General features: G+C 45.4%; 5 protein-coding genes and 1 long non-coding RNA gene across 12 annotated transcripts; 4 read left to right on the forward strand and 2 right to left on the reverse strand.

Moving 5' to 3' along the window:
- Positions 1–2,109: 2,109 nt before the first annotated feature.
- LOC132456884 (tumor necrosis factor receptor superfamily member 1B-like) lies at positions 2,110–4,158 on the forward strand. The gene is made up of 4 exons (XM_060051092.1): positions 2,110–2,237; positions 2,636–2,794; positions 2,920–3,004; positions 3,303–4,158. Exons 1-4 carry the CDS (start codon positions 2,168–2,170, stop codon positions 3,424–3,426), a joined length of 438 nt encoding a protein of 145 aa, XP_059907075.1. The 5' UTR covers positions 2,110–2,167; the 3' UTR covers positions 3,427–4,158.
- A 2,913-nt stretch (positions 4,159–7,071) lies between these two features.
- On the forward strand, positions 7,072–12,989 carry LOC132456916 (tumor necrosis factor receptor superfamily member 14-like). 4 transcript variants are annotated; one of them, XM_060051095.1, is made up of 6 exons: positions 7,076–7,287; positions 8,854–8,931; positions 9,339–9,464; positions 10,760–10,918; positions 11,013–11,097; positions 11,300–12,989. In XM_060051095.1, exons 1-6 carry the CDS (start codon positions 7,245–7,247, stop codon positions 11,424–11,426), a joined length of 618 nt encoding a protein of 205 aa, XP_059907078.1. In that variant the 5' UTR covers positions 7,076–7,244; the 3' UTR covers positions 11,427–12,989. The 4 variants fall into 4 exon arrangements, with proteins under 4 accessions (XP_059907080.1, XP_059907078.1, XP_059907079.1 ...); XM_060051096.1 differs by having other exon boundaries at positions 11,303–12,989; XM_060051097.1 differs by lacking the exon at positions 8,854–8,931 and having other exon boundaries at positions 7,072–7,287.
- A 1,549-nt stretch (positions 12,990–14,538) lies between these two features.
- LOC132456900 (taste receptor type 1 member 1) lies at positions 14,539–19,842 on the forward strand. Its single transcript, XM_060051094.1, has 6 exons — positions 14,539–14,670; positions 14,806–15,118; positions 16,263–17,030; positions 17,399–17,635; positions 18,058–18,178; positions 18,585–19,842. Exons 1-6 carry the CDS (start codon positions 14,570–14,572, stop codon positions 19,508–19,510), a joined length of 2,466 nt encoding a protein of 821 aa, XP_059907077.1. The 5' UTR covers positions 14,539–14,569; the 3' UTR covers positions 19,511–19,842.
- Positions 14,543–18,087, reverse strand: LOC132456962 (uncharacterized). Of its 2 annotated transcripts, XR_009525568.1 has the most exons (3): positions 17,945–18,087; positions 17,379–17,500; positions 14,543–14,668 (listed from the first exon to the last, which is right to left on the reverse strand). It is a non-coding gene; the product is annotated as an uncharacterized LOC132456962 (long non-coding RNA). The 2 variants fall into 2 exon arrangements; XR_009525567.1 differs by lacking the exon at positions 14,543–14,668 and having other exon boundaries at positions 16,562–17,500.
- A 1,347-nt stretch (positions 19,843–21,189) lies between the features above and the next one.
- LOC132457004 (transcription factor HES-2-like) lies at positions 21,190–22,018 on the forward strand. Of its 2 annotated transcripts, none has more exons than XM_060051102.1 (2): positions 21,190–21,456; positions 21,566–22,018. In XM_060051102.1, the coding sequence occupies exons 1-2, from the start codon at positions 21,391–21,393 to the stop codon at positions 21,989–21,991; spliced, it is 492 nt and encodes a 163-aa protein (XP_059907085.1). In that variant the 5' UTR covers positions 21,190–21,390; the 3' UTR covers positions 21,992–22,018. The 2 variants fall into 2 exon arrangements, with proteins under 2 accessions (XP_059907085.1, XP_059907086.1); XM_060051103.1 differs by having other exon boundaries at positions 21,193–21,456; positions 21,569–22,018.
- A 1,859-nt stretch (positions 22,019–23,877) lies between these two features.
- On the reverse strand, positions 23,878–25,346 carry LOC132456978 (transcription factor HES-2-like). Of its 2 annotated transcripts, none has more exons than XM_060051099.1 (2): positions 25,201–25,346; positions 23,878–24,842 (listed from the first exon to the last, which is right to left on the reverse strand). In XM_060051099.1, the coding sequence occupies exons 1-2, from the start codon at positions 25,264–25,266 to the stop codon at positions 24,417–24,419; spliced, it is 492 nt and encodes a 163-aa protein (XP_059907082.1). In that variant the 5' UTR covers positions 25,267–25,346; the 3' UTR covers positions 23,878–24,416. The 2 variants fall into 2 exon arrangements, with proteins under 2 accessions (XP_059907082.1, XP_059907083.1); XM_060051100.1 differs by having other exon boundaries at positions 23,878–24,839; positions 25,201–25,340.
- Between the last annotated feature and the right edge of the window lie 625 nt (positions 25,347–25,971).

Raw genomic sequence — 25,971 nt, forward strand, 5'->3', positions numbered from 1 at the left:
AGTGAACAATCTTAAAGGTCCCCTGGCATGCTACATTATGGATGCTTTAAAAAGGTCCCATGGCATGAAAATCTCACTTTATGAGTTTTTCTAACATAAATATGAGTCCCCATAGCCTGCCTATGGTCCCCCAGTGGCTAACACTTGCGTTCGATGTAAAACGAGCACTAGGTGTTCTGCTCGCCTTTGAAAAAATGGAGGCTCAAGTGTGCTGATTTGGAATGTGGTCCCTTATGTCGTCATAAAGGATCTAAGCTCCTCCCCTTTCGCTGCATTGCCCGCCCAGATAATTTGGCCCGCCAATGAGACAAGACCGTGTGAGCACCACTTGTGTGTGTGTGTGTGTGTGTGTGTGTGTGTGTGTGTGTGTGTGTGTGTGTGTGTGTGTGTGTGTGTGTGTGTGTGTGTGATTACACACACTGTAATGCAAGTGTTTGCTGTTGGTGTTATGGCGCTGTTACATATTTTAAGCACATAAGCTGCCCCCACATGGCCACTAGGAAGCAGGATCGAACACACAAGCTGCATTACCCCCACATAGCCACATGGGAGCAAGATCGAACACATAAGCTGTAATTACTATACATAGCCACAAGGGGAGCAGGACCCGACATACAAGCTGCAATAACTACTCCAGCCACAGATGGCAGCACCTTGAGACGGAGGGCGGAGCCAATACGTCAGGCCACGCCTACTTGATACAAACCAGAGCGGGAGTCAGATTTGAGGTCAGGGACAGGTGGAAGCCCCATTGTGAGACCCGGGGGAAGCCCCGGGGCTGGAGGATAACTCTGTGGTATTTTTCTCCACACGTGTTAAATACAATTCCCCCCCTTTTTGCTTCATAGTTAGCATACCAAAATAAAGTGAGTTAAAAGCTACCCGGATTGGACTACTTACTTACAAGAACACGACAGCGCATAACACCTAGGTTCTTTGACGTCTCTTGTATTTACACAACAAGACTGTAGTTGGGGTTATCTCAGCCATGGTTGAGAAGGAATTGGCGGAAAGGAACTTTGGCTTTGTCTCCCTGAAGTACATGAACTGTGACATGCCGCCTGCCGCCGGTTGCCGCGAGGCACCACCGCCGCGAAGCACCACCACTCGGCAGCGGGCAGCCGGCAGCAGGCAGCGCGCAGTTCAGTCTACTTCAGATTGACGTGGAAGTGGAAGAACTAGAGACGTCGGAGAACCCGACGAAGTCGTTTGTGATTCATAGTATCGTCTGGAGGCCCACATAGCTTTTGGCCATGATAATAGTTATTATGATATAGATATCTATGTATTATATGATATTATTTAGATAAAGAGCTCCAGGACTGTAACGCAAGTGTTGTACACTTCCTTGTTATTTGGATAAGCATTCTGCTGTTGGTGTTATGGCGCATAACACGTCAGACTCGTCTCTGGTATTTCCACAACGAGACTCGTAGTGGGGGTTATCTCTGCCACGGTTGAGAAGGAATTGGTGGGAAAGGAGCTTTGGCTTTGGCTCCCTGAAGTACATGAACCACGACATGGAGGAGAAAGGGATTGTTGCCCGTGAATGTCTCCCGCTTGGGCACCGCTTCCCGCTGCCGAGGGACCACCGCCTCGGCGCTGCAGGTGGCGGTGGTGCCTAAGCACTGACCGCTGCCGAGGCGGCGGTCCCTCTGCAGCGAGGCTCCGGCGGGAGACAACCGTGGTCAACAATCGCAGAAAACAAACCCTTTCTCCTCCATGTCGTGGTTCAGTCTACTTCAGATTGATGTGGACGTGGAAGAACCAGAGACGTCGGAGAACCCGAAGCGGCCGTTTGAGATTCATAATATCGTCTGGACTCCAGACGAGCCTCCAGACTCTGGAGGCTCACACAGCTTTTGGCCGTGATAATATATATCATATGATATAGATATCTATGTATAATATGATATTATTTAGATAGAGAGCTCCAGGACTGTAAGGCAAGTTAGAGTCGCAGTTCTGATAAATAAAATGTAGAAAAATACAAACTTAAGATATGGGGGGGGCCTCTCCCAACCACTAAGCACACATAAAGCTGTTGGAAGGCCGCACTGGGTCACAAGAAGCGCAACGTCTGTCACCTCCCTGCAGGGGTAGCATCTGCTTGCTACCCCTGGAGTCAGCCTGCTGCAGGCTGCCCAGGCCATCCTCCAGGCGGAAGATGGGGAAAGGCCCTGGGATGTCGCCCTGGGAGAGCGTGGCCTACCGAGGGCTTTTCCAAGTCCTACGAGGTGATACCACTGCACTGCTTTTATGCCATATCCATACGCCATACGCCTTTTTTCAACCATATCCATTGGTCAGCTATTGGTGAGTTAAATGCACTGTGTGCCTTCCGCAGTACAAGACCATTTAGATTTGAAATTGTTGTCACAAAATCTGGTTCACTTCTCTTTTCTGCTCTTCACAACTCTCAAATCTTACCTACAGTGCCATGCTGTCGCTATAAAAATGACTTTTATCTAACCCACAAAAATGCATGTTGATTATGTGAAGTTTCAAAAATGGTATTTGATATACCCCACATTTGCGGCAAAACTAAATTCCTATAATTTGGGAATGAAAAAAAAAAAGTAACAATAAACAAGTATGTAACTGCATTGAAATGTTGACTTGTTTGATCTGTCAGAACAAGGTCTGGTAGCAGAACGGGAGTGCACCAGAGAACAGGACTCAGCCTGCACCGTATTGGATGGCTTCTACTGCCAGGAGCCCAACCAGGAATCAGGCTGCACTCTGGCTCAGAAACACACCCAGTGTAATGGTGTCCAGATGACTAAATTACCTGGTAGGGAAATACTCTGGTAGTTACTACTATAGTACTATTACTACTACTGGTAGTAATAATTACATCACAAAGTATTGGATTTGATTGTAAATGCTTGTGTGTTGTATTTCCACATGTTTTTGTAGGAACCAGGGGCACTGACACGGTCTGTGAGGACTGCAAGACTGGGTATTATTCTACAGATGGTAATAAATGTACAGAATGGAAAAGGTGAGTTCTCTCATTGGGTCATTTATTTATTGTATGAATTCAAGGCACTTTATTTACTATAACGTTACTGCATTATAACACCAGGCCTATTAAAAGGGACAAAGGTCTCCAAAAGAAAAGACTACATGAAAAGGTAGCCACAATACTGGCTAAGCAACAGTAGGCCATGGAAAGAGAAATTAAATGAAAGAATATGGATCTATGGATTTAAGGTGTCTGTCTGTCTGTCTGTCTGTCTGTCTGTCTGTCTGTCTGTCTGTCTGTCTGTCTGTCTGTCTGTCTGTCTGTCTGTCTGTAGCTGCGGGAATGGAAAGGTGCTGCAAAAGGGAAGCCAAACCAAAGACGCGGTCTGCAACACAGCCCCAAGAAGACATCACTATGTTGTAATATTATCAGTGCTGCTGCCGTTGTTGCCTGGTTAGTTAAATGAGAAATCAGGTGTAAAATGGATCTGGGATATGTTTGGTATGATAACGAGTTGGAATGCTCGTTTGGGAGCAAAAAAGTGCATATAGACGTATTCTTAAGTTGGCTGTTTTTAGCCGATTCTACCAAAACGCTATAAACTTGGAACGATAGGGGCATGTCTCATGGTAAAAACTAAATCGCTATTTTAAACCACTTCCAAGGCTAGAAGTAGCCCGACACTTCTTTGGTGGTATAATAAGGGTCTTAACATGTAAAACAAGGCTTGATTACTTTGTAAGTGTACAGATTGTTTATTAAAAAGGATGGGTAGATTGGCGAACACAGAGCTTGTGACATCCGTCAACAACACGCAAGCTCTGTGTTCGCTAGGGGTGTAACGGTACACGTATTTGTACCGAACCGTCACAGTACAGGCACTTCGGTGCGGTTACAGAGGTATACCGCGATACGTAAATGTGGCGTACATAGCGTTAATATGGCGAATGTAAAGGCTTGTTTTGCGATGCAGAATTTAAAACTTGAAGTAGGAGTTCCACACGGACCGTTTAGCCCAAGTATACTACTCCGACTCTGTAATCCGACTCCGTAACTACGGAGACCCCTCAGCAGCTCTCCGTCGGGATGTCGAATACGCAATGCAATTCACCGCCCGATCTATCTTATATGTTGACTACAAACCATGTAAGCAATGTTGTAAATAAACTTCCAAAGCTTTTCAAATCTTATTTGGTGTTTTATTGGTCCTTAAAGAGACCCTATTATACTACTTTTCTGGTCTTAATTTCCCATTAATGACTCCTAGAGAGAGAGTTTGGTTGAAGTTGTAATGTTGTGTTGATTGATGACCGACTTCCAAGATCGTCTGAGAATGAGAACGAGGGAGGAGCTGAGTCTGACTGACTCAGCTGAGAACCGTGCATTCTATGATTCGATTCACCGCTACCGGAAACGTGACTGAACGATTCTGAATGATTCTTCTAGGCGAAATGACCGACGCGAACTGAATCAAGGAAAAGAATCATGAAATCCATCACTAGAGTACATTTAATTTTCCGCAGAGCATTATGGGTAGGCCCGTTGTTTCATGTTGACGTTTTAGAACAGTCAATATTAGACAATTCACCTAAATATGTATTGTGACATGAAAGTTGCAAATCACATTATAAAAAGCATAGATCCATTAATAAAGAATTTTGTACTCATTGGCCTAATCTACTGCTAACTTATTGCTGTGAAATGTGGACATCATTATTCTAACGCCACAACACCTGCATATACAGAAAACACCTGCAAATTTAGAAAACACTTTCATCGATTACACAACACGTGCGCTGCAAATGCCAAAACACATCAATACGCAAATTGAGAAAAACACCTGCAAACTCAGAAAACACCTGCATCGACTTCACAAAACGAGCAAATAGGGAAACGAACTGCAAGTAATGACAACGGAAACGTTTCCGGGGGAACGATCTTTTCAATTACGAACGTCTTCAGTCATTCGATTTGTGCTACAAGAGCTACATGTTTCACTTTTATTATGCTAACGAAGTGGTTTTGTGGGTTTTCAACATATTAAGTCATTGTCCCCATAGATAGATAGACTTTATTGATCCCTTGGGAATGCTCCTTCAGGGAAATTCAAAATTCCAGCAGCGGTAGTACAGACAAGACACAAACACAAGCAAGAAAAACACACACTAGAATGCATCAAGACATGATATAAATAAACACATTTTAAGAAGAAGCAGCAGCAGCAGGTGTTAGCAGCAATTATATCTTATTTGTGTTCTTGTTTAATAAATGGAGTGTGTAGCAATAAATAAATAAATAGATTATGCAAGCTCGATCAGTCTATCCTATTTCTATTTCTCTTTATCCACTGTACTCCCCCTGCTGCCCCCCTCCTCCTTCCAAGTGCAGAGTTTTGGAGCGTGATGGCACGATGGACAAGGAGGAGTTTTTTAGTGTGTTGGTGCGGCATCTGGGGAGGAGCAGCCTGTCGCTGAAGGAGCTTCTTTGGTTGCTGATGACAGTGTGCAGAGGGTGGCTGGTGTCATCCAGGATGGCCAGAAGCTTCTTTGTGGTTCTCTCCTCTGCCACTGTCACCAGACAATTCAGCTTGAAGCCGACCACAGAGCCGGCCCGCCTGATGAGCTTGTCAAGCCTGGAGGAGTCCCTCTTGGTTGTGCTGCCTCCCCAACACACCACAGCGTAAAAAAGGATGCTGGCGACCACCGACTGATAGAACATTGACAGAAGTTTACTACAGATATTAAAAGATCGCAGCCTCCTTAAAAAATACAGTCTGCTTTGGCCTTTCTTGTAGAGGTGGTCGGTATCCACCTCAACTCCATCCACCTCGTCGAGCGAAGGCTGTGGGCCTACAGGTAACATCCCTTACTGTGCTTCCATTCCTCTGTGCTGCATCAAAATGTCCCATGGTTTTAGCTGTCAGCAAGGCCACAATTTATCAACCCCCATGAAATCATGTTAGTAATTTCAATTAATCAGCCTGCTGTCTGTGTTTGTGTGTTCCCTTTCCATGTGTGTGTGTCTTTGTGTGTCCATGACTTTAGATGAGGCCTCAGAGGAAGACCTTATCCGGGACTACTTCAGAAAGGGCCACTCCTACAAAGTTATTTGCGATTTTTTGGAGACAAAACATGGGATGGTATTGAGCCTGAAAACTCTTAAAAGAAGGATGAAACAGCTCAACCTTAGTCGGAGGGCAAGTTATACTCCGATGGAGACTGTGAGGGCAGTAATACGCTGGACAGCGTCCAAACTGCCGGAAACTGAAGAAGAAGAAGAAAAGAACCGCTGACCGGATATGGGTCCGTCACTGATTATGGTCCCCCCCGGAAACATCCGTTGTCATTACTTGCAGTTCGTTTCCCTATTTTATCCTGTTGTGAAGTCAATGCAGGTGTTTCTGAGTTTGCAGGTTTTTATGGGTCCCATCCCAGGCTGAAGTAGAAGGCAATGAGGTTGTCGACATGTTGGCAAAAAAGGCACTGAAACAGGATATACAGCTGGGTGTTCCATTAAGTAAATCTGAAGTTAAAACAATAATTAAATCAGAAATCAACAAGGTGTGGCAAGAGCAATGGGATAGGGAAAATAAGGGTCGGTTCCTGCATAGAATTCAGAGGCAGGTGGTAACAAGGAGACAGGGCTACTGGAACAGAAGATGTGAGGTTATCAGAAGACTACGCATAGGGCACACATGTCTTAACCACAGTATGAACATCATAGGCAAACATGAAACAGGGGTCTGCCCAAAATGTAATGGAAGAGAAACAGTGGAGCATGTTTTAATACAATGTGAAGCATACAATTTGGAGAGAAGGGAGCTGTTGAAAAATGTTAAAGCTTTGGGTCTAACAAGCTTGACCTTAGAGGGTTTACTCTCCTTTTCCACACTGAGACCACAATCATGGAAACATGTAATGACTTATCTAAAAGCAACAGGTTTATTTGACAGATTATAATTTAATCTATTGTTTCTATTTATGATTTTGTTTATTTACTTTTGTTCTTTTGCATAGTTTATAACGTATAACCTCCATCGAACTAAAAGTAGGTGGCGGTAATGCACCATATTGGTTTGCCAACCGCCAAATAAACACGAAAGAAGAAAAAGAAGAAGAAGAGTTTGCAAGTGTTTTTCTGAATTTGCATGCGTTTAGGCATTTGCAGCGCACGTGTTGTGTAGTTTGCAAGTGTTGTGACCCTTCTCGGCCACCGTAATTTACGGAATACCTGGAACGCACCTGTTCTCACTTGTTAAAAAGGCCCTACACACATAATGCGAATATTCGCCGTTCTGACACTGATGTGCACTTTTCTGGGTAAGTAAGAAGTGTACGAAACAGAACGTCACTATTACGAGTCCTTGTTCTGCTCGCAGGTGAAAAGAGAACGGCAGAAATGTAAACAATGGCATTATGGACTCGAGGTAGGCCGTAGGCTACTGAACGCCCTCTCGTGTGATATTGCTTATAGTATGCTACACACGTGAATTTACGATGACGCAATTTGATTGTTTCGGATTCTCGGGGTTTTGGGCAATATCCCATGATTGAGATCTCACGTGATGAAAACAAATAAACTGCTATCTCATCTCATCTCATCTTCGTCCGCTTATTCGGGGTCGGGTCGCGGGGGGAGCAGCTCAAGCAGGGGGCCCCAGACTTCCCTTTCCCGGGCCACATTGACCAGCTCTGACGGGGGGATCCCGAGGCGTTCCCAGGCCAGTGTTGAGATATAATCTCTTCACCTAGTCCTGGGTCTTCCCCGAGGTCTCCTCCCCACTGGACGTAGCCTACCTGAAATACCTCCCAAGGGCGCCCAGTGGGCATCTTACCAGATGCCCGAACCACCTCAGCTGACTCCTTTCTAAGAAAAAACAACAAATAGATCCCGACAAAAAGTGTTTTGTTTATTTTTGGAGCGTTCACGTGTAGCATAAAACAATTACTCACCTCAGGCTCCGTAAATAGTGGGGAATGGTCTCGGGGGGGGGGGGGGGGGGGGTAGCCTACTCTCCACTATTCACTTCGTCTTTGGCGAATAATTGTTAAAGGGCGTATTCACATTCAGAAATGCCATGTTTGTTGCGAACGCAACCAAAAAAATTGTGTGAACCTTTTGGGCTGGTGTAGGCTACTGTGAATACAAACCATCGAACTCTGGTACGGACCAAACACTCGGACCGAGACCCAGCAGGAGACGTGAAAGCGACCGCACCTCGGTCCGATCCAGTTCTGAAAGTCAAACGACGTAACAGGCACCCGCTCAGCCGCGCGCATTACGGGAATTATTGTTGTTTCATTTTCTATTTGGCCCGTTGTCTAAGGTCACGCCAACTCTGTAAGTGCTAGTACAAATGTGTGTGGGATATCTTCACAGGTCGACTTAAAGTTGATTGCATATCATCAAACATGCATTCTACCTTTTGTGCATTACTCTACCTCACTCTGGAGGTCAGAGTGGGATTTACGCTGTATTCTTAGGAAAACTATTTAGATCTTTATTTTTAATTCAGTTTCACTGACAGCGGGAGGGTTGCATTATCTTGTAAATTATTCTTACTACATATAGTGTTTCATTTGTCTTCCTTAATAAGGATGTTAAAGTAATCCCCAATAACCATGATGTATTACTCCATAAGAAGATGGAACAAATCATAAAAAAATCGAATCAACTCTGTTTGACCAACTCGTATCTCCGCCTATATAGTAATACATTTGTATTAGGGATTGCTTTAACGTGTTAATATAACAAAATACAATAGAGGTAAATGCTTTAATAAATCAACACCATTTCTAAAGTTTTCATATCGGCAAACGCATACGCCGATTCCAATCTATCTGTGCTAGGCCAACATCGGGCCCTAATATACATTCATATTCCAGCACCCACCACTGCAGGAGAAAGCTGCCGGCCTATGGAATATGATGTCAGTGGGATATGTTGTCCAATGTGCGATAAAGGTAAATATGTATGGCCTATAGAAATATTGCCTGGATTTCAGACGATGATCCAATTAAAACGAATGGACCACATATTAAGAAAGAAGAACAGTTGTCCAACCACTGCCTTGGACCGCCTATCAACTAGCTTAACGATGATCGATAAGAAGTATTAACTGCATGGCACAATAGATTAGTACTGTATATTTATTACACGGTTGATTCCTCTTACCGCTCAAATGTCTGAGTTCTGTAAAATGAGTATAATTTGAACATGTAATTCCCACCAAGGGGTAGGTCTACTTGTGCAGGTACTTTTTCAAACCTACAAAACCAAAATGATGCTGTAAAATACAGTACATAAGAAACAGATTATATAAGTGCGGGTCTCCAGTGGCTGGTGCTGATTGTGTTCTCCTGCTCTACAGGAAGTGTTGTGAAGCGAAACTGCACCCATGACTCGAGTACGAGCTGCACGCCGTGTGAGAGAGGCACGTACATGGACACGGCCAGTGGACTGAGCCGGTGTTACAGCTGTCGAACCTGTAAAGCAGGTATACAATCTTAAGATAAGTGACATCAAAGATGCTGTATGTAAGTGTATAGTGTTTGTGTGGTTGATGACTGGCTTAAGCAGCCTCATCTGGCCTGAGATTCTACCTCACCCTGGAGGTCAGAGTGAGATTTACGCTGGGTTCTTATGAAAAACATTTAGATTTATTCTGTTTCACTGACGGCGCTAAGGAGTTCCAGAGTGTGGAATTATCTTGTAAATTATGATTACTATATATCTAGTGTTTCATTTGTCTTCATCAGCCATTGCGCTTCTTCATAGCTTTGTACGGTAAAGCACTTTACATGCATTCCATGGTGCATTCAACACTACCTTGTAAACTCTAAATAAACTTCTAAAATAAACCGGTTTTCCAGCATCGCCATCCTGTGGCCTTGTCTGGGGTAGCCCAGTAAATGTCACTTAGGTGGACTGCGGCAGCTACTTAGGTGGCATGTACCAATCCAAATTGTTACACTGGCGCCCAATGTGGGGCCTCTCCCAACCACTAAGGACACATAAAGCTGTTGGAAGGCCGCACTGGGTCACAAGAAGCGCAACGTCTGTCACCTCCCTGCACCAGCCCATTCCCCAACAGCGCCATGGAGCAGGAGGTAGGCAGCACAGCAACCGGCACCGGCAACCATCTGCTTGCTACCCCTGGAGTCAGCCTGCTGCAGGCTGCCCAGGCCATCTTCCGCCTGTAAGATGGCCTGGGCAGCCTGCAGCAGGATGGGGAAAGGCCCTGTCGCCCTGAGAGAGCGTCGCCTACCGAGGGCTGTTCTAGGTGCTACCACTGCAGCCCGGCTTTTAAGCCTCCACAAGCCCAAGTAGGCTTCGGCCGGTGATTTTCCGCCAGCGCCAAATTGGCGTTGGGGGTCAGTAAAAGGAGGAGCAAGGTAAAAGTCACCTAGGTGGAGTGTGGAATGCGCTTTGCTACAGTAAGATTTAAGAGCTGTTATTTGAGTTAGAAATTCAACCATATCCATTGGTCAGCTATTGGTGAGTTAAAGGCAGGCACCATGTGCCTTCCGCAGTACAAGACTATTTAGATCTCGTTCACTTTTCTTTTCTGCTCTTCAAAACTCTCAAATCTTACCTTCAGTGCCATGCTGTCGCTATAAAAATGGGTTTTATATACCCCACAAAAATGCATGTTGATTATGTGAAGTTCCTAAAATGGTATTTGATATACCCCACATTTGCGGCCAAACTAAATGCCTATGATTTAGGAATTAAAAAAAAAATAAACAAGAATGTAACTGCATTGAAATGTTGACTTGTTTGATCTGTCAGAACAAGGTCTGGTAGCAGAACGGGAGTGCACCAGAGAACAGGACTCAGCCTGCACCGTATTGGATGGCTTCTACTGCCAGGAGCCCAACCAGAAATCAGGCTGCACTCTGGCTCAGAAACACACCCAGTGTAATGCTAGCCAGATGACTAAATTACCTGGTAAGGGAAATACTCTGGTTTTAATAATTACATCACTTAGTATTGGATTTGATTGTGAATGCTTGCGTGTTGTATTTCCAACGTGTTTTTGTAGGAACCAGGGGCACTGACACGGTCTGTGAGGACTGCAAGACTGGGTATTATTCTACACCTGGTCTTAAATGTACAGAAGGGAAAAGGTGGGTTATCTCATTGGCCTATTTAGTGGCAGGTTATTGCATCAAGGTATTTTATTTACTTTGCTATATTTACTATAACATTGCTGCATTATAACATCAGGCCTATTAATGAGACAAAGATCACTTCTCACAAAAAAAGAATCCATGAAAAGGTAGCCACATTGTCAATACTGACAGTTTGTTCCTGCTTGCCCAACCCCAGCAGCTGTGGGAATGGAAAGGTGCTGCAAAAGGGAAGCCAAACCAAAGAAACGGTCTGCAACACAGCCCCAAGAAGACATCACTATGATGTAATATTATCAGTCATGCTGTTGTCACTGCATGGTTAGTTTAAGGTTAATGCTTGCTTGCTAATGGCCAAATCACACGTCTGCATTCAGCCCGTATGCAAAGATCTGTTTCTTTACCAAGGGACCGTAGGCCTAGTATTGTATGATGTGTCATACTTGCTTCTTTTATTTAATATTTTTGGTTCGAAATAAAGACAAAATAATAATTAAAGTTGCAAGCAGCATTTTACTGGTGCCAAGCCTAAAGCCGACCAATAAGACCCTGTCAGACCATTAAGACCCTAACAGACCATTAAGACCCTGACGCAAACCAATAACACCCTGTCAGACCATTAAGACCCTGACGCAGACAATTAAGACCATTTTTGACTGGTTGTTTGGAAGTTAATTTTGGACGATATTGAGCCTCTGGCGGTCATGTCATTTTGTCAATCAACTTGTTTTTACTGAAGCAATTGGACCTTTAGTCTCCAACAGCCAAATATGTTGGTCCCTCTCAACTCAAATATTCCGTCTATGAACTGTGGTGATTTTAGTCACAGGCCACATCATTTCGATGCCACGCCCTAATTGGAAATATGTTGACTGTACCTTGTTCAGAATTTGATTCTCAATAACTTTTCTATTGGACTCAAGATCATAGGAGTCCATTTTGATGCTGAGATAAGCATTTAAGTCTTTTTTTGTTTTAAACCACACCCTTTTTAGAAGTCAATGGCTCCCTTGGTGCTTTAATCTTTATTGAACAGACTTCGCTTTATGTCAGATTGAAGACATTGGTCCATAGATGATACATGCTAAAGGATTTTGTTCCAAGTGAAAAAACCTAGGAAAAAAAAACATTTAGTGTTTTTAACATAGTTCAAGTTAGTCGTAAATCCATCCAAATAAAGTCATAGGTTCTTGAGGCATTTGTTCAGCATGAGGATATGCCTGTGTGACCAAAGTTTCATGACTCTTACGTCAAAGCGTTTATGAGATATGTTTCTTCAAATTTTTCATATTTGGACTGTTGCTGTAGCGCCACCTTTGGGCCAATCAGTGTAATATTTGCTCTCTGCTAATCTGGAGTCGGCCTCTACAACTGTAGTAAGTTTCATAAAAAGCGTGCGAGCGGTTTAGGCTGTGTAAGTCAAACGTGGCGGAATAATAATAATAATTAAACTAACAATTACAATAGGTTGCCTTCGCACTTTGTGCTTGGCACCCTAATAATAATAAAAACACTAACAATTACAATAGGTTGCCTTCGCACTTTGTAGTTGGCACCCTAATAAAAATACCAAAACGCCAGTGCTTCTAGGCCTAAGGCTACTGTAATTATTTGTATGCGTTTACTCTCAAATGTAACATTTGTAAACATGTTATGTAATTTCAAAAGTGGTTTTCCAAATCCTATATAGGTGTTTTTCTAATGCTTTTTAAGTGTCATTCGGTTCTTCATTAAGAAGACTTTGTATCGACAAACTCTTAGCACTCATGACGTAACTATACTATTGTTACAATGTGTAAAATAATGTGTAATAAAAATGTGTGTGCGTGTGTGTGTGTGCGCGTATATGCGTGTGTTGATTCCTATAAATACCAATATGGCTTTTTGTACATGTTCTATCTTATGTTTGTGAAGTTTCCCTTAATCAACCACTGTATTCTTACACTTGCCTCAATTAACCTCTTATTCAACCAAATGTCATCCTTAATAAATGCAACATTTCCACTGACAACATTATTCTGGGCTGAAGCACAAGATTCATCCGCAAGGAACATTTTACATGGCGATTTGCCTCCGTAACACCGTGGTTTGCAAAGTGGTATTATGCTGTCAACACAACTAAAACCAGCTTAGTCCTGAGTGGAGCCCAAGCAAGTCGCCTGCCGGAGAAACAGGTGTGTTTACGCAACCATGGTCAATATGAGCCTCAAATCTCCACCAAAAGGCAAATTGAACGATTTACATTTAGGGCATTTAGCAGACGCTTTTATCCAAAGCTACTCACAACGAGTACATTTGTCCGAAGACAGAGAAACAATATTTCACTGTCGTAAAAATTAAGGATGTTCATGTAACTAAGGGGCAGGAACTGACAATTGTTAGGCACAATAAAGATAGCTAGAATAAGATGCTATACAATGCTAAGTACTATTTTTAGGTGCAAGGATGTACAACATGCAATAAGTGCGTACATTAAGTTCCAGGAAGTACAACATAAAATAAGTGCCTAAGAGGGGTTAGGGGGGAAGCTATGCTGAGCCGAGGTGAACTCTGAAATCTGAACAAACCAGACACCTGGATGTTCATGGATGAATTTATAATAGCATTACCTTGGATTCTCTCTGCTCAGCACTTTCTGGAATGGAGCTCTGATGCAGCAGTCTGTTAAGTTGTCATGGAAAGTTTCATTGTCAGCTATAGACAAACGGCCACATCTTAAAAGAAAAAAATGCTAGGGCACCAGTAGTAATAAACAAGGTCATGTTTCGGATATCGTATGCAAGTTCAACAGGTTTGTGTTATATAGGGCTGTATTGGCATACATGGAAAAAAAAAAAAGTGGATTCTGGAATCCACTTTTGAAATGACATAATATAAAGTAACTACACATTTGAGAGTGAAATCTTTTCAAAGTATAACAACAATTTTGGTTCACAAATGACAAACCTTATGTTGCAAAGTAACATTTAAAGTAGGTAGATAGGTACATATTATAAACCAGATCACCTTAAATAGACAATAAATCACCAAACTCCAAAGTCTGACTTTGTTGAACATTGTGTCTCTTATCAAGATATTGATATGTAGACAACGCTCTTCGACTTTCACAGAACATCTGATCTCATTACACTCTGAGCTAATACTTTATGGTTGGAAAATAAATTATACAAATGTCCTCATGCAAATAGCTGCACCTTAAATCAACAACCGTGCAAAGATGCAAAATACCAACAAGGACGTATCTCGTCACGCCCCATTACCTCATCTCAATCTCATCCTTCTCTCAGTCATCATCCTTGCATCCGCCATCCTATAATACCAGGAGGTACAGAGATATAACCTAACAATCGCTACCTATATTGGTCATCTGCAGACCTGAGGCAGTATGTCTATGGATGTGGGTACGCTTTGGGGCTGGCTCCTGCTCCTCTTGACTGCGGTGGGATCTGGAGCCGAGTTCCAGAGAAATATGCTGAAACTTCAGGGGGACTACTACCTCGCTGGCTTCTTTCCGCTCCACGACAATATCCGGACCAAAAGGGAAAGGCCCATCTTGGAAGACTGCAAACTGTAAACAACAACATTGATTTGCTTTTTTATTAATATTTATATTGACTCATTCAGCCTTTACAGCAATATGTGTATGTGTATTTAGGGCAAATCAATTGACTTAAATTGCTTTCCAAACATGTTTTTTATATCCAGAGGAACAGAAAACAAGCATGGCTACCACCTCGCCCAAGCCCTGAGGTTCGCTGTGGAGGAGATTAACAACCGAACAGGGCCGTACCCCAGCCTTCTCCCAGGGGTACGGCTCGGCTACCACCTCTACGACACCTGCGCCATCCAGGCTGGCGTCTTGGCCAGCGTGGACGTGATGCAGGACCAGGAGGAGATATTGCGGCCGCGACCAGGCTCCAGTCCGCCCGACGACAGCCCCATGGTCGTCATCGGGCCGGACAGCAGCAGCAGGACCATGCCCACTGCCGTGCTTTTGGGGGCCTATCTTGTGCCTCAGGTATCCTGTTGTTACCGGGACTTTAGTCAGCACCTTGTGCCTCAGGTATCCTGTTGTTACCGGGACTTTAGTCAGCACCTTGTGCCTCAGGTATCCTGTTGTTACCGGGACTTTAGTCAGCACCTTGTGCCTCAGGTATCCTGTTGTTACCGGGACTTTAGTCAGCACCTTGTGCCTCAGGTATCCTGTTGTTACCGGGACTTTAGTCAGCACCTTGTGCCTCAGGTATCCTGTAGTTACCGGGACTTTAGTCAGCACCTTGTGCCTCAGGTATCCTGTTGTTACCGGGACTTTAGTCAGCACCTTGTGCCTCAGGTATCCTGTTGTTACTGGGACTTTAGTCAGCACCTTGTGCCTCAGGTATCCTGTTGTTACCGGGACTTAAGTCAGCACCTTGTGCCTCAGGTATCCTGTTGTTACCGGGACTTAAGTCAGCACCTTGTGCCTCAGGTATCCTGTTGTTACTATAGGACTCTAGTCAGCGCCTTGTGCCTCAGGTATCCTGTGGTTACTATAGGACTCTAGTCAGCACCTTGTGCCTCAGGTATCCTGTTGTTACCGGGACTTTAGTCAGCACCTTGTGCCTCAGGTTTCCTGTTGTTACCGGGACTTTAGTCAGCACCTTGTGCCTCAGGTATCCTGTTGTTACTATAGGACTCTAGTCAGCGCCTTGTGCCTCAGGTATCCTGTGGTTACTATAGGACTCTAGTCAGCACCTTGTGCCTCAGGTATCCTGTTGTTACTATAGGACTCTAGTCAGCACTCAGAATTGTAACGGTAGTGAGAGTGGATACAATTTTGACCTTGTGGTTTTATAGTAATGAACGAAGGGCATTAACATTTCTTTAATAGTTAGAAAAATATATAGATAACGAAAAGATGAATCATTTATTTATGTTAATAAGACAATAACTAAAATGTTGCAACCGTCTCATGTCTTGCATAGATGCACAGTTCTCATGTACACTGTGACCATAGTTCTTGCTATCAGGCCAATCCAACGGGTTGCTCCAAACACTACAACTCATACTTAGATGTGGTCTTTACCACTGGATGGGTTTCTTTTATATGCTTTGTTTCGTATACATTTCAATCTACCAAGATGACTGTCCCATGACGTGTATCACCGGGCACAATCTTTCAGATCTCCTACGAAGCATCCAACGAAATGCTGAGCAACAAGGCGGTCTACCCGTCGTTCTTCCGCACCATTCCCAGCGACACGATCCAGGTATCTGCTATGATACAGGTCCTGAAGCGCTACAGGTGGACCTGGATCGCCCTCCTGGGCAGCGACAACGCCTACGGGCTGCAGGGAATGCAGAGCCTGTCCCAACAGTCCGCCTACCACGACATCTGCATCGCCTACCAATCCGTGCTACCCCGACGCACGGCTGCCAACACCCAGATGCTGAGGAACATGGTGGATGCCATCCTGAGGACCAACGTCAAAACCATCGTCCTGTTCTCCAGCAAGTCCCGACTCCAGGGCTTCTTCCCGTTGGTGGTGGAGCGCAACGTGACGGGGAAAATCTGGCTGGGCAGTGAGGACTGGATCGCCTCCGCCCTCATCGCGGACATCCCTGGTATCAGGACCCTCGGCACCTTCCTGGGAATGTCGGTCAAGTTCCAGATTATTCCTGGCTTTGGGGGTTTCGAGAGGAAAATGCAGGAGATGTCGAGGCATATCGACCGCAGTGAATTCTCCAGGCTTCCGCTCGGCCCTCTGGGCGAGTGCCTTCAGACCTCCGACGGGTACGTCCTGGCGGCCAGTGATCACCCGATGGACTCCTACGACTTTGCGTCCTCCTTCAACGTGTACAGGGCGGTGTATGCGGTGGCTCATGCGCTTCACAAAAAGCTAGGGTGCGACGTCGGAGGGTGCCAAGCGAGGACCATTAACCCCTGGCAGGTGAGCTGGAGCACGTGAGATGAACAGCGCATGGTTGGCTAGTACAAGGGAAACCTATTACGGAATACCCAACGAATGATGAATGGATAACCGGCCCCTGGTTTACAAGAAGAGGCCATCCATCGCAAGCCCTTTTAAAAAAAATGTGTGGGGACATCACACTTGGGAGAGTCCACCTAAGATGTATGTTGACAGAACAGCCCATTGTACCAGTGGTAAGTGTCCACTGAGTAGGCTGGTACGGCAGTGTAGTTATCTATCATACATCTGGTTGGAAACTCCCACATGTGACAGCGAGGGTTAGGCTAGGATGCATCAGCCTGTTTATCAATCATTTTGTACATTAACCTTTTTCTGTTCCCAATCAGCTCCTGCCACTGCTTAAGAAGGTCACGTTCAGCGTGGGCAACTCATCCATGTACTTTGATGAGAACGGAGACCCGCCCACAGGATATGACATTGTGGCCTGGCTGTGGAGAGGAAGTCAGTGGATTGTCAAAGAAGTGGGCTCCTACACCCCTTATCCTAGCTCGCTGACAGTGAACACCTCTCTGATCGAGTGGTCCCTTCCTGCGGACGCCACGTCAGCAGGGCCGGATGGACAGGTGTTATGTGATGTTGTTACATAAAAAGAAAATCTATAATATGAATTCAGTCTAATTCAGTAGTTCCCCGCACTTTTTTTTAATGTATGGTCCCGTTTATAGGTTGGACATTGACCCTCATGCATGCCATGCATCTTCTCTCACACGTATTGTTTAACTCTATTAACATCTGCCGGTAATATCCGTGTCCCAGTGAACCTATTTTAGTCGTAATTTGTTCGTGGGAATGATTAATAAGGCATTCTGTTCGATTATACAGAGGCCTTTTAAACATTTTAAATGACACTTAAATTATCATTTTTGTCTTACCCGATCTCAGCGTCGGACACTCTCTTTGCATATCGGGTGACCGTAGGCTGAGAACCCTGCAAAACACCCTACAGAATCACTGAAACCGATGTTTCCCTTAGGGTTTCCTCCAGGTTCCTAATTCCATGTGCTCTCCGGACTGTGATTTCGGCCATCGAAGACTGCAGACTGGACAACACAAGTGCTGCTTCGACTGCCTGGCCTGTCCCGCTGCTACATTCCTCAACAAATCCGGTAAAATAAGTATCATACAGGAAGTGCAATGAGTAGAAATTATATATGCACTATATTTGGAACAAGAGCCGGGGTCATTTAATGTTGCAACAAGAAGTATGGACAGATTGAGACAATTTTACATGCGGTTATACGTGCATTAATAACAATGCATGCATGCCCGGTTTTCACCAGCAGAGGGCGCCATTACAACGTGTCATACACTAAATCAACGGTCATTGAGGTTCATTGGTCCCTTGTCGATGCATAATTTTAAACGCCCTATTACGGCCTTTGGATGTTTATTATTTTTAGAAAGTCATAGTTTGCAGTATGGGTTAGAATGTTTAACTGAAAAATATTGTGAGACACCACCGCAACTCAAACCCTTTACTTTGACTCCATCTTTCACTTTCCTCCCCCCCAGGAGCCTCCAGTTGCCAGCCCTGCCCTGAAAAGGAGTGGGCGCCCCCGAAGAGCGAGAAGTGTCTGCAAAGGACCCTGCTGTTCCTGGCCTGGGACACCCCCCTCTCCGTCGCCCTGCTCCTCCTGCTGGCCGCCACTCTGCTGCTGACCACGGGCTCGGCCGTCATCCTGCTGCTCCACCTCGACACCCCGGTGGTCAAGTCGGCGGGCGGCCGCACCTGCATCGTGATGCTGGCGTCGCTGACGGCGGCGGCGGCCAGCGCCCTGTGCCACTTCGGCCTCCCCACCCGGCCGGGCTGCCTCCTCAAGCAGCCTCTGTTCGTGGTCAGCTTCGCCGTGTGCCTGGCCTGCGTCACGGTCCGCGCCTTCCAGGTCGTCTGCATCTTCAAGTTCGCGTCGCGGCTGCCCATGCTGTACGACCGCTGGGCCAAGAACCACGGGCCCGAGTACACCATCCTGGCGGTGTCGGCCGCCGTGCTGTGCGTCTCGGTACTGCGCGTGGCGGCGGACCCGCCCGAGCCCTCGGCCGACCTGCGCTTCTACCCCGACAGCATCGTGCTGGAGTGCAGCCACACGCTCTCGCCGGGCTCCTGGGTGGAGCTGGCGTGCGCCTCGCTGCTCAGCGGCCTGTGCTTCACCCTCAGCTACATGGGCAAAGACCTGCCGGCCAACTACAACGAGGCCAAGTGCGTGGCCTTCAGCCTGGTGGTGTACATGATCAGCTGGATCTGCTACTTCACACTCTACCTCATCAGCCGGGACGCCTTCACCATGGCGGTCAACGTCTTCGCCATACTGTCCAGCGTGCTGGGCGTCTTCGGCGGCTACTTTCTGCCCAAGGTGTACATCATCATATTCAGACCACAGATGAACACCTCGGCCCATTTCCAGAACTGCATCCAGATGTACACCATGAATAAGCAATGATTAGAGTGTGTTTCAAAAGTGCTACACCCCCCAATCTACAGCTATGGTAGTGATCCCAAACAGAACTTTAACAAGCGCCTCACAAACATGAAGTAAACAGTTAATCACAGTGGGGGTGGCTTAGTGGTTATAGCTATAGACAATAGGTTGTGGGTTTCGAACCCACAGGTATACCTGCAGGCATCCTTGAGCAATATGCCTAATCCCTACCTTCTCCTTAATGTGTTTATGAATGCACTGTATGTCGCTTTGGATGAAAATAATCTATAATAGGGAAAAGTACGAAGGCAGATGTCATGATGCTGCCCAATTAAAACAATTTGGTGATGAGACCTCTTCCAAAGACACATTTATACCTCACAAACATGAAATAAATAGTTAATCACAGTGGGGGTGGTGTGGATTAGTGGTTATTATTACTATAGACAATAGGTTTGGGGGTTGCCCTGTCCTATAGATATATATGTATATATATATATATGTATAGATGTATATGTGTTTATAGCATTTTCCGATGTGTAATTTTCTTTTGTAGGAACATAAGAGGAAATGAGACTTGTAATACCTCCTTCCCTATCTAATAAATGTATGAATTGGATTATTATTTTATCTTAATGTTTGTTTGTTTCTAAACACATAAAACACATACCCACAGACACACCAACCCCAGAGTGCTTCTCGTGGGTTGGTTGTTGGGGTGGATATATAGGACTGTGTTGTGGAGGTCAACAGGTCAGCCCTGCTGACTGGGCGCGGTGTGAGTTTACTCCTTGCTTGACTTTCCCACAGTCTCTCCAGCCACCCTCAGCCTAAAACCCTTAGTGAACAATGCAAGCGTGCTATTGGCGAAATAGATGGTTGACTGAGCCTCATGGCGATCGCCCATAGAGGCACAGCCACTGGGAAAGCGGTCAGGGTTTGTATGAGCTTTGTATCTGAGTTTCATCTACAAGCCTTGTATTTGTCACTGATTAATCTGACATTTTTAATTAATAAAATAATCGTAAAAAAAATAGTGACCTTTTCCATACCTGACTTATCTACAAGCCTTGTATTTGTCACTGATTAGTATACCATTATTTATTAATTAATTAATTGTTTAAAAAAAAAAAGCTTTTCCTCATCAGACAGGAAAATAATATAATTATACATTTAAGAGAAAATAAATACATAAAGAAAAATAAGAAAATTGCAATCAACATACGTGAAATGTGATATTTCCTGAGGCAAATGTTCTGCAATAAATACTCTATTATGACGCCATCACCCAAAGGGTGTACATAAATGTAAAGGGTTCCTTATCTGGGTTCATCTTTCATTAGGCACTGCTTCCACGGCCCCGGCTCGTCCTAATGGGATTCACGCAGGAATGATTTAGCCCCGCCATCACCACCTGATGCCCCTCATCTCAACCCCCCAGGGCCCTGTCCCTCATTCAGGCTCTGGAGCTCTGGTGCAAGTGGGCTGAGGGAGATAAGGACGCAGTATCTGCACTGTATCTGATAAGACATGCAGTCCATCACCTCCATTTGATCCCCACCTGATGAATGATCACCATGATGGGGTTTCTGTTTTTATCTGTGCCGCTCACCTTGTGAACACCGAGAGAGAGAGAGAGAGAGAGAGAGAGAGAGAGATAGAGAGAGAGTGAGAGACGGTAAGAGAAAGAGAGTGACAGAGAGGGACAGAGATATGGATCTGCTCCTCTTGATTGCTGTGTTTGTGGTCCCTCTGGTGTCCTCGGAGTGTGGGAACGGGAGCCGGAGCAGAGACACATGCAGAGGTTGTTATGCCGATGCCCCGTCCTATAAAGAGAGGAGGCTCGAGCATCAGTCCTCAGCACTCAGACCTCAGAGAACCTGCCCCGTGACAACACCTCCATGGCTCCCCGCTTCGGCTCCAACTCTGTGCACCCCGGCCGCTTCCCTGGGAAAGACAACCTCAGAGTAAGTAGAGGCACTCCGTCAGGGTGTAATCACCTGCTAAACCTAGGACTCGATCTTCTTGTATTGTATCGACGCACAGCGGCTCACCTCCATCTCGTCTCCCTCTCAGCAGTTGAGGAAGCCCAGGGTGGAGAAGATGCGACGGGACCGCATCAACACCTGCATCGACCAGCTCAAGCTCCTCCTGGAGACGGAGCTCCACCAGCAGGAGCCCAACGCCAAGCTGGAGAAGGCTGACGTCCTGGAGATGACCGTCTGCTTCCTGAGGAGGCAGCTCATGCACACGCCCGGAGGCCTGGACCTGCTCTCCTCTGTGGGACCCAGTAGAGAGACCTCCGTCTCTGCCGCTCCTCCTCCTCCTCCTTCTCCTTCCTCGTCTCTCCATGGTCTCCGGCACCAAGAACATCAGGGGGAGCTTCTCCTCCTGGCCCAGAGAGACTTCACCTCCTCCTCCTCCTCCATCGTGTCCTCCAGCATCTCCTCCACCCACAGACCCACAGGCAGCAGCAAGTCTCTGGTCTGGAGGCCCTGGTAGTAGAGACGCTCTACAGCAGCAGAACCAGACCCACAACATCAAGAATGGTCTCTCTTTTTGGGGGAGGACATCATCGTTTTCAGACCCCCATCTTCCATGGTGGGTCACTTAATGGTACATCATATTGATGGAAAAAAGTAGCAATAATGTTGTACGGTAAGGCTTTGTATAGCTTTGCCTTGTAGGAAATATTTATTTCCCTTCTGAGATCATTCCCTGATCAATTAACAGGGTAGTGTCGCTGTATCCTCTCTGAGAATATCCTATGTACTGGGGGTTTTACCTCAAGAATGATTTTAAGATTATGTACAACTGTGAGGCTTTATGCTACATGAGAATAATACTATACCAAAGCAGCCAAGTCCTTTATTCAGGATTATAGGATATTTGTGGCCCAAATACTGTATATGTGGTTTAAGTTAAGTTGCAATTCTTTGCTATTAAGTTGCTATGCAATTTCAATGTATGTCAAATTGTATCTCAAGGTAGGAAGAGGTTAGTGACTGTCGATGGCTGCGTGCCGTTAGGACAGATCTGCCTTTCATAAAGGTGCATTGTGCTTGACAGACGTCAACAGGCTGTAGTTTGCTTTTGCAGCAAAATTTGTTGTTTTATATGACAAAAGTATGTATCCAGTACTGTGTATTGTTGGTGTTGGTGTGTGATATTCACTGCTATTGTAATATATTATTCAATGTTTTGAAAAATAAAATAATGTTAAAAAATATCCTATGTATTCTGTCTGGTCCTCTCACAGAGACATGAATTAGCGTTCAGAGCAAATCTCCAAGCGGAAGGGATTTAATATCAAATGTGAAGCCCAGCCACACATTCCCAACACACACAACAAATCAGTGTTGGTGTTGATGTTGAATAGGGCAGTGTGCATGTACCTTTACATGGCTAATCCGTACAGTGACTTGCTAAGCCAAGTGTCCTATCTTGGAGGTTGGTCCCCATCATCTAGGAGTGAATCGTCCCGGGTCTGGTCAGTTTTAAGGGTGTTCGACAACCGAACCAAAGGGTTCTGTGTTTAAACCCCGATCTTTACAATCTACCTGTCGGCACCTTTGAGAATAGTCTCTACCTGCTCATCAAAGGTGACATATTATACCACCAGGTGTGAGTGTGTGATTAGCTGCAAAGAGCCGTTTTGAAAATCTGCCTTGAGTGACATCACAAGTGGGCGTGTCCAACTAGATGTGTGCTGGATAGAGCAGTCTACCAGCCTACCCAGTGGACTGTAGCAAACATTGCTCTTCTGTCCTCAAACATCAAGGTGGACACGCCCACTCAAAACAGCTTGTAACGGCTAATCAAACTCATACCTGGTGGTATAATGTCACATTTGCCGTGTTCTCCAGCAAGTCCCGACTTGCTGGTTGCCGTGCATCACCCAAGTGGGTGCTACATATTGGTGGTGGTTAGCGAGGTCCCCCCCTTTCTTTTGAGTGTTATTCTGTTTTGCTGTATGCTCTGTAAGGTGACCTTGGGTGTCTTGAAAGGCGCCTCTAAATTAAATGTATTATTATTATTATTATTATTATTTATTGACATGTATCTTACTAAATTCAAAAGTTGTTTTGGACACACATGTCTCCTCAATGACTAATATGTAGATAAGAAGGTGATTGTATTCGTTTTTCATGTTCCGGCTGCCTACTGCTGACGTTCCAACAGTTTCTACTGGTTGTAATGCCTGTACTTACTTGAGACCAACCAAATAGCCACCTGGATCTAAGTTGAGGACAAACAGTACAAGAACAAAACATCTTGTCACTAGAATGTATTGTGCCATAATAAAAAATGTAGGCATAACTGATACCACATTTGGTAATTTCTGTTCCCTAAATGTACCATGTTCAATCTCAAAGCAAAGTCATAGGTGTTTTCAGTGATTGTATCTTTATTGGTAATTGTCATACAAAAGTACATTTGAGGTTTAAGAGCATAAAGGTGATCACACACTCTCCCACACACACGCACACACACACGCACACACACACACACACACACGAGAAATATTCTCCAAAAGTACCTAGCAATATTTCATAATCATAAACTGATTACACTGTTACAACAACAGAGTCTAACGAGATGAACTCCACTGGAGTAAGCAATCGCTTCACACTAAAAGCTCCCGACGATACGCAAGAAAGCTCTCCACTTCACAATAAAAGCACCAGTTCTTCGATGCCAGTAAGAAGCATCACAATTTCGGCTCAAAGCAGGAGCACCTTCCAGAAAATGTAAAAGTCAGCCTTAAACTTTTAACAACAATAATTGCTACTTGGTTCCATCAATGTGATGATAACGCGATGAAGATTCATCTCAAGGGGGGGTTTCAAACGCAGATCTCCTCCACCACGAAGAGAGACCATTCTTGATGTTGTGGGTCTGGTTCTGCTGCTGTAGAGCGTCTCTACTACCAGGGCCTCCAGACCAGAGACTTGCTGCTGCCTGTGGGTCTGTGGGTGGAGGAGATGCTGGAGGACACGATGGAGGAGGAGGAGGAGGTGAAGTCTCTCTGGGCCAGGAGGAGAAGCTCCCCCTGATGTTCTTGGTGCCGGAGACCATGGAGAGACGAGGAAGGAGAAGGAGGAGGAGGAGGAGCGGCAGAGACGGAGGTCTCTCTACTGGGTCCCACAGAGGAGAGCAGGTCCAGGCCTCCGGGCGTGTGCATGAGCTGCCTCCTCAGGAAGCAGACGGTCATCTCCAGGACGTCAGCCTTCTCCAGCTTGGCGTTGGGCTCCTGCTGGTGGAGCTCCGTCTCCAGGAGGAGCTTGAGCTGGTCGATGCAGGTGTTGATGCGGTCCCGTCGCATCTTCTCCACTCTGGGCTTCCTCAACTGCTGAGAGGGAGACGAGATGAAGGTCAGTTTCGATTTCTTTAAACAACAGCCTGAAGAGCGTTGTTTGAGATACAAATATGCAACGTGGTTGCATATTTTTTATGCAACCACTCTTTTCCGAAATTAAATGTTCGTTCAAAACCGGACACAATCTTTGACTGGGTGACTAAGAAAAAGCAACAGGTACGACAGCAGCGATTTTTTTTTTTTTTTTTAAAGCGCCGAGATTTGTGTGGTGGCCGCACACAAAAAAGTAAGCATTAATTCTTATTTCCACCGGACTCCCAAGCTGCTTACTACTGTTTACTAACGGGGAGAAATGAGTCAATCAAGGGTACAACCGAACGCCAGTACTTACTCGGAGGTTGTCTTTCTCAGGGAAGCCGCTGTGGTGTACAGAGGTGTAGCTGAAGTGCGGAGACATGGTGGTGTTGTGTTGTTGCTGTCGGCAGCGCAGAGCTCTGATCCCAGGGCGGAGTCCAGCCTCCTCTCTTTATAGGGTCTCATTAGCATAACATAGCCCCGAGGTAGGCCGTCGTGGTTGTTTGGCTGGGGTTCCCACACTCCGAGACGCCCCCCGCAACAATGGCTGACACATCAATAACTCAGGGCAGTCCGGTGCCGAGCCCTGGTTCCCATGAAACCAGAGAGCAGGTAATCGATACATTATATGCAGGGCAGCATTGATTCTTATCACGTGAGGTAGGATTGGATCAATTGAAATGTAGGTCAAATCAGACCTAGATCTTTCGATTGAAAAAAAGCAGAAGGGGCACGTTTTGATGACAGGAAACAGGGCAGTGTACGTGTGGTCTGGGGAAGTTTAGGCCAAATGTGTTACCCCAATAAAGCCATATCTTATTGGGAAGGAAGGTTTTCATGTCTGGTTCAAAGAAAACCATTCCCAAAATGTGATTCAGTCACCAGGCAAGAAGGTCAGATCCAGGGAACACAGAATATCACTGAAACTTCACGTTTCACCACTTTTAAATACACCGAAACAACAGAGCAAACTGCCACAATATACACCAAACGAAGTCGCCGTTCAAGCCACGTGCCGGTGGACCAGACGCTTCTGAAGTCGGGAGGATCAAAGGCGGCGGAGGACGGCAGGTGTGAAAGCCGTAAA

The sequence above is a fragment of the Gadus macrocephalus genome, chromosome 1, assembly GCF_031168955.1.
Source record: "Gadus macrocephalus chromosome 1, ASM3116895v1".
NCBI classification, from domain to species: Eukaryota; Metazoa; Chordata; class Actinopteri; order Gadiformes; family Gadidae; genus Gadus; species Gadus macrocephalus.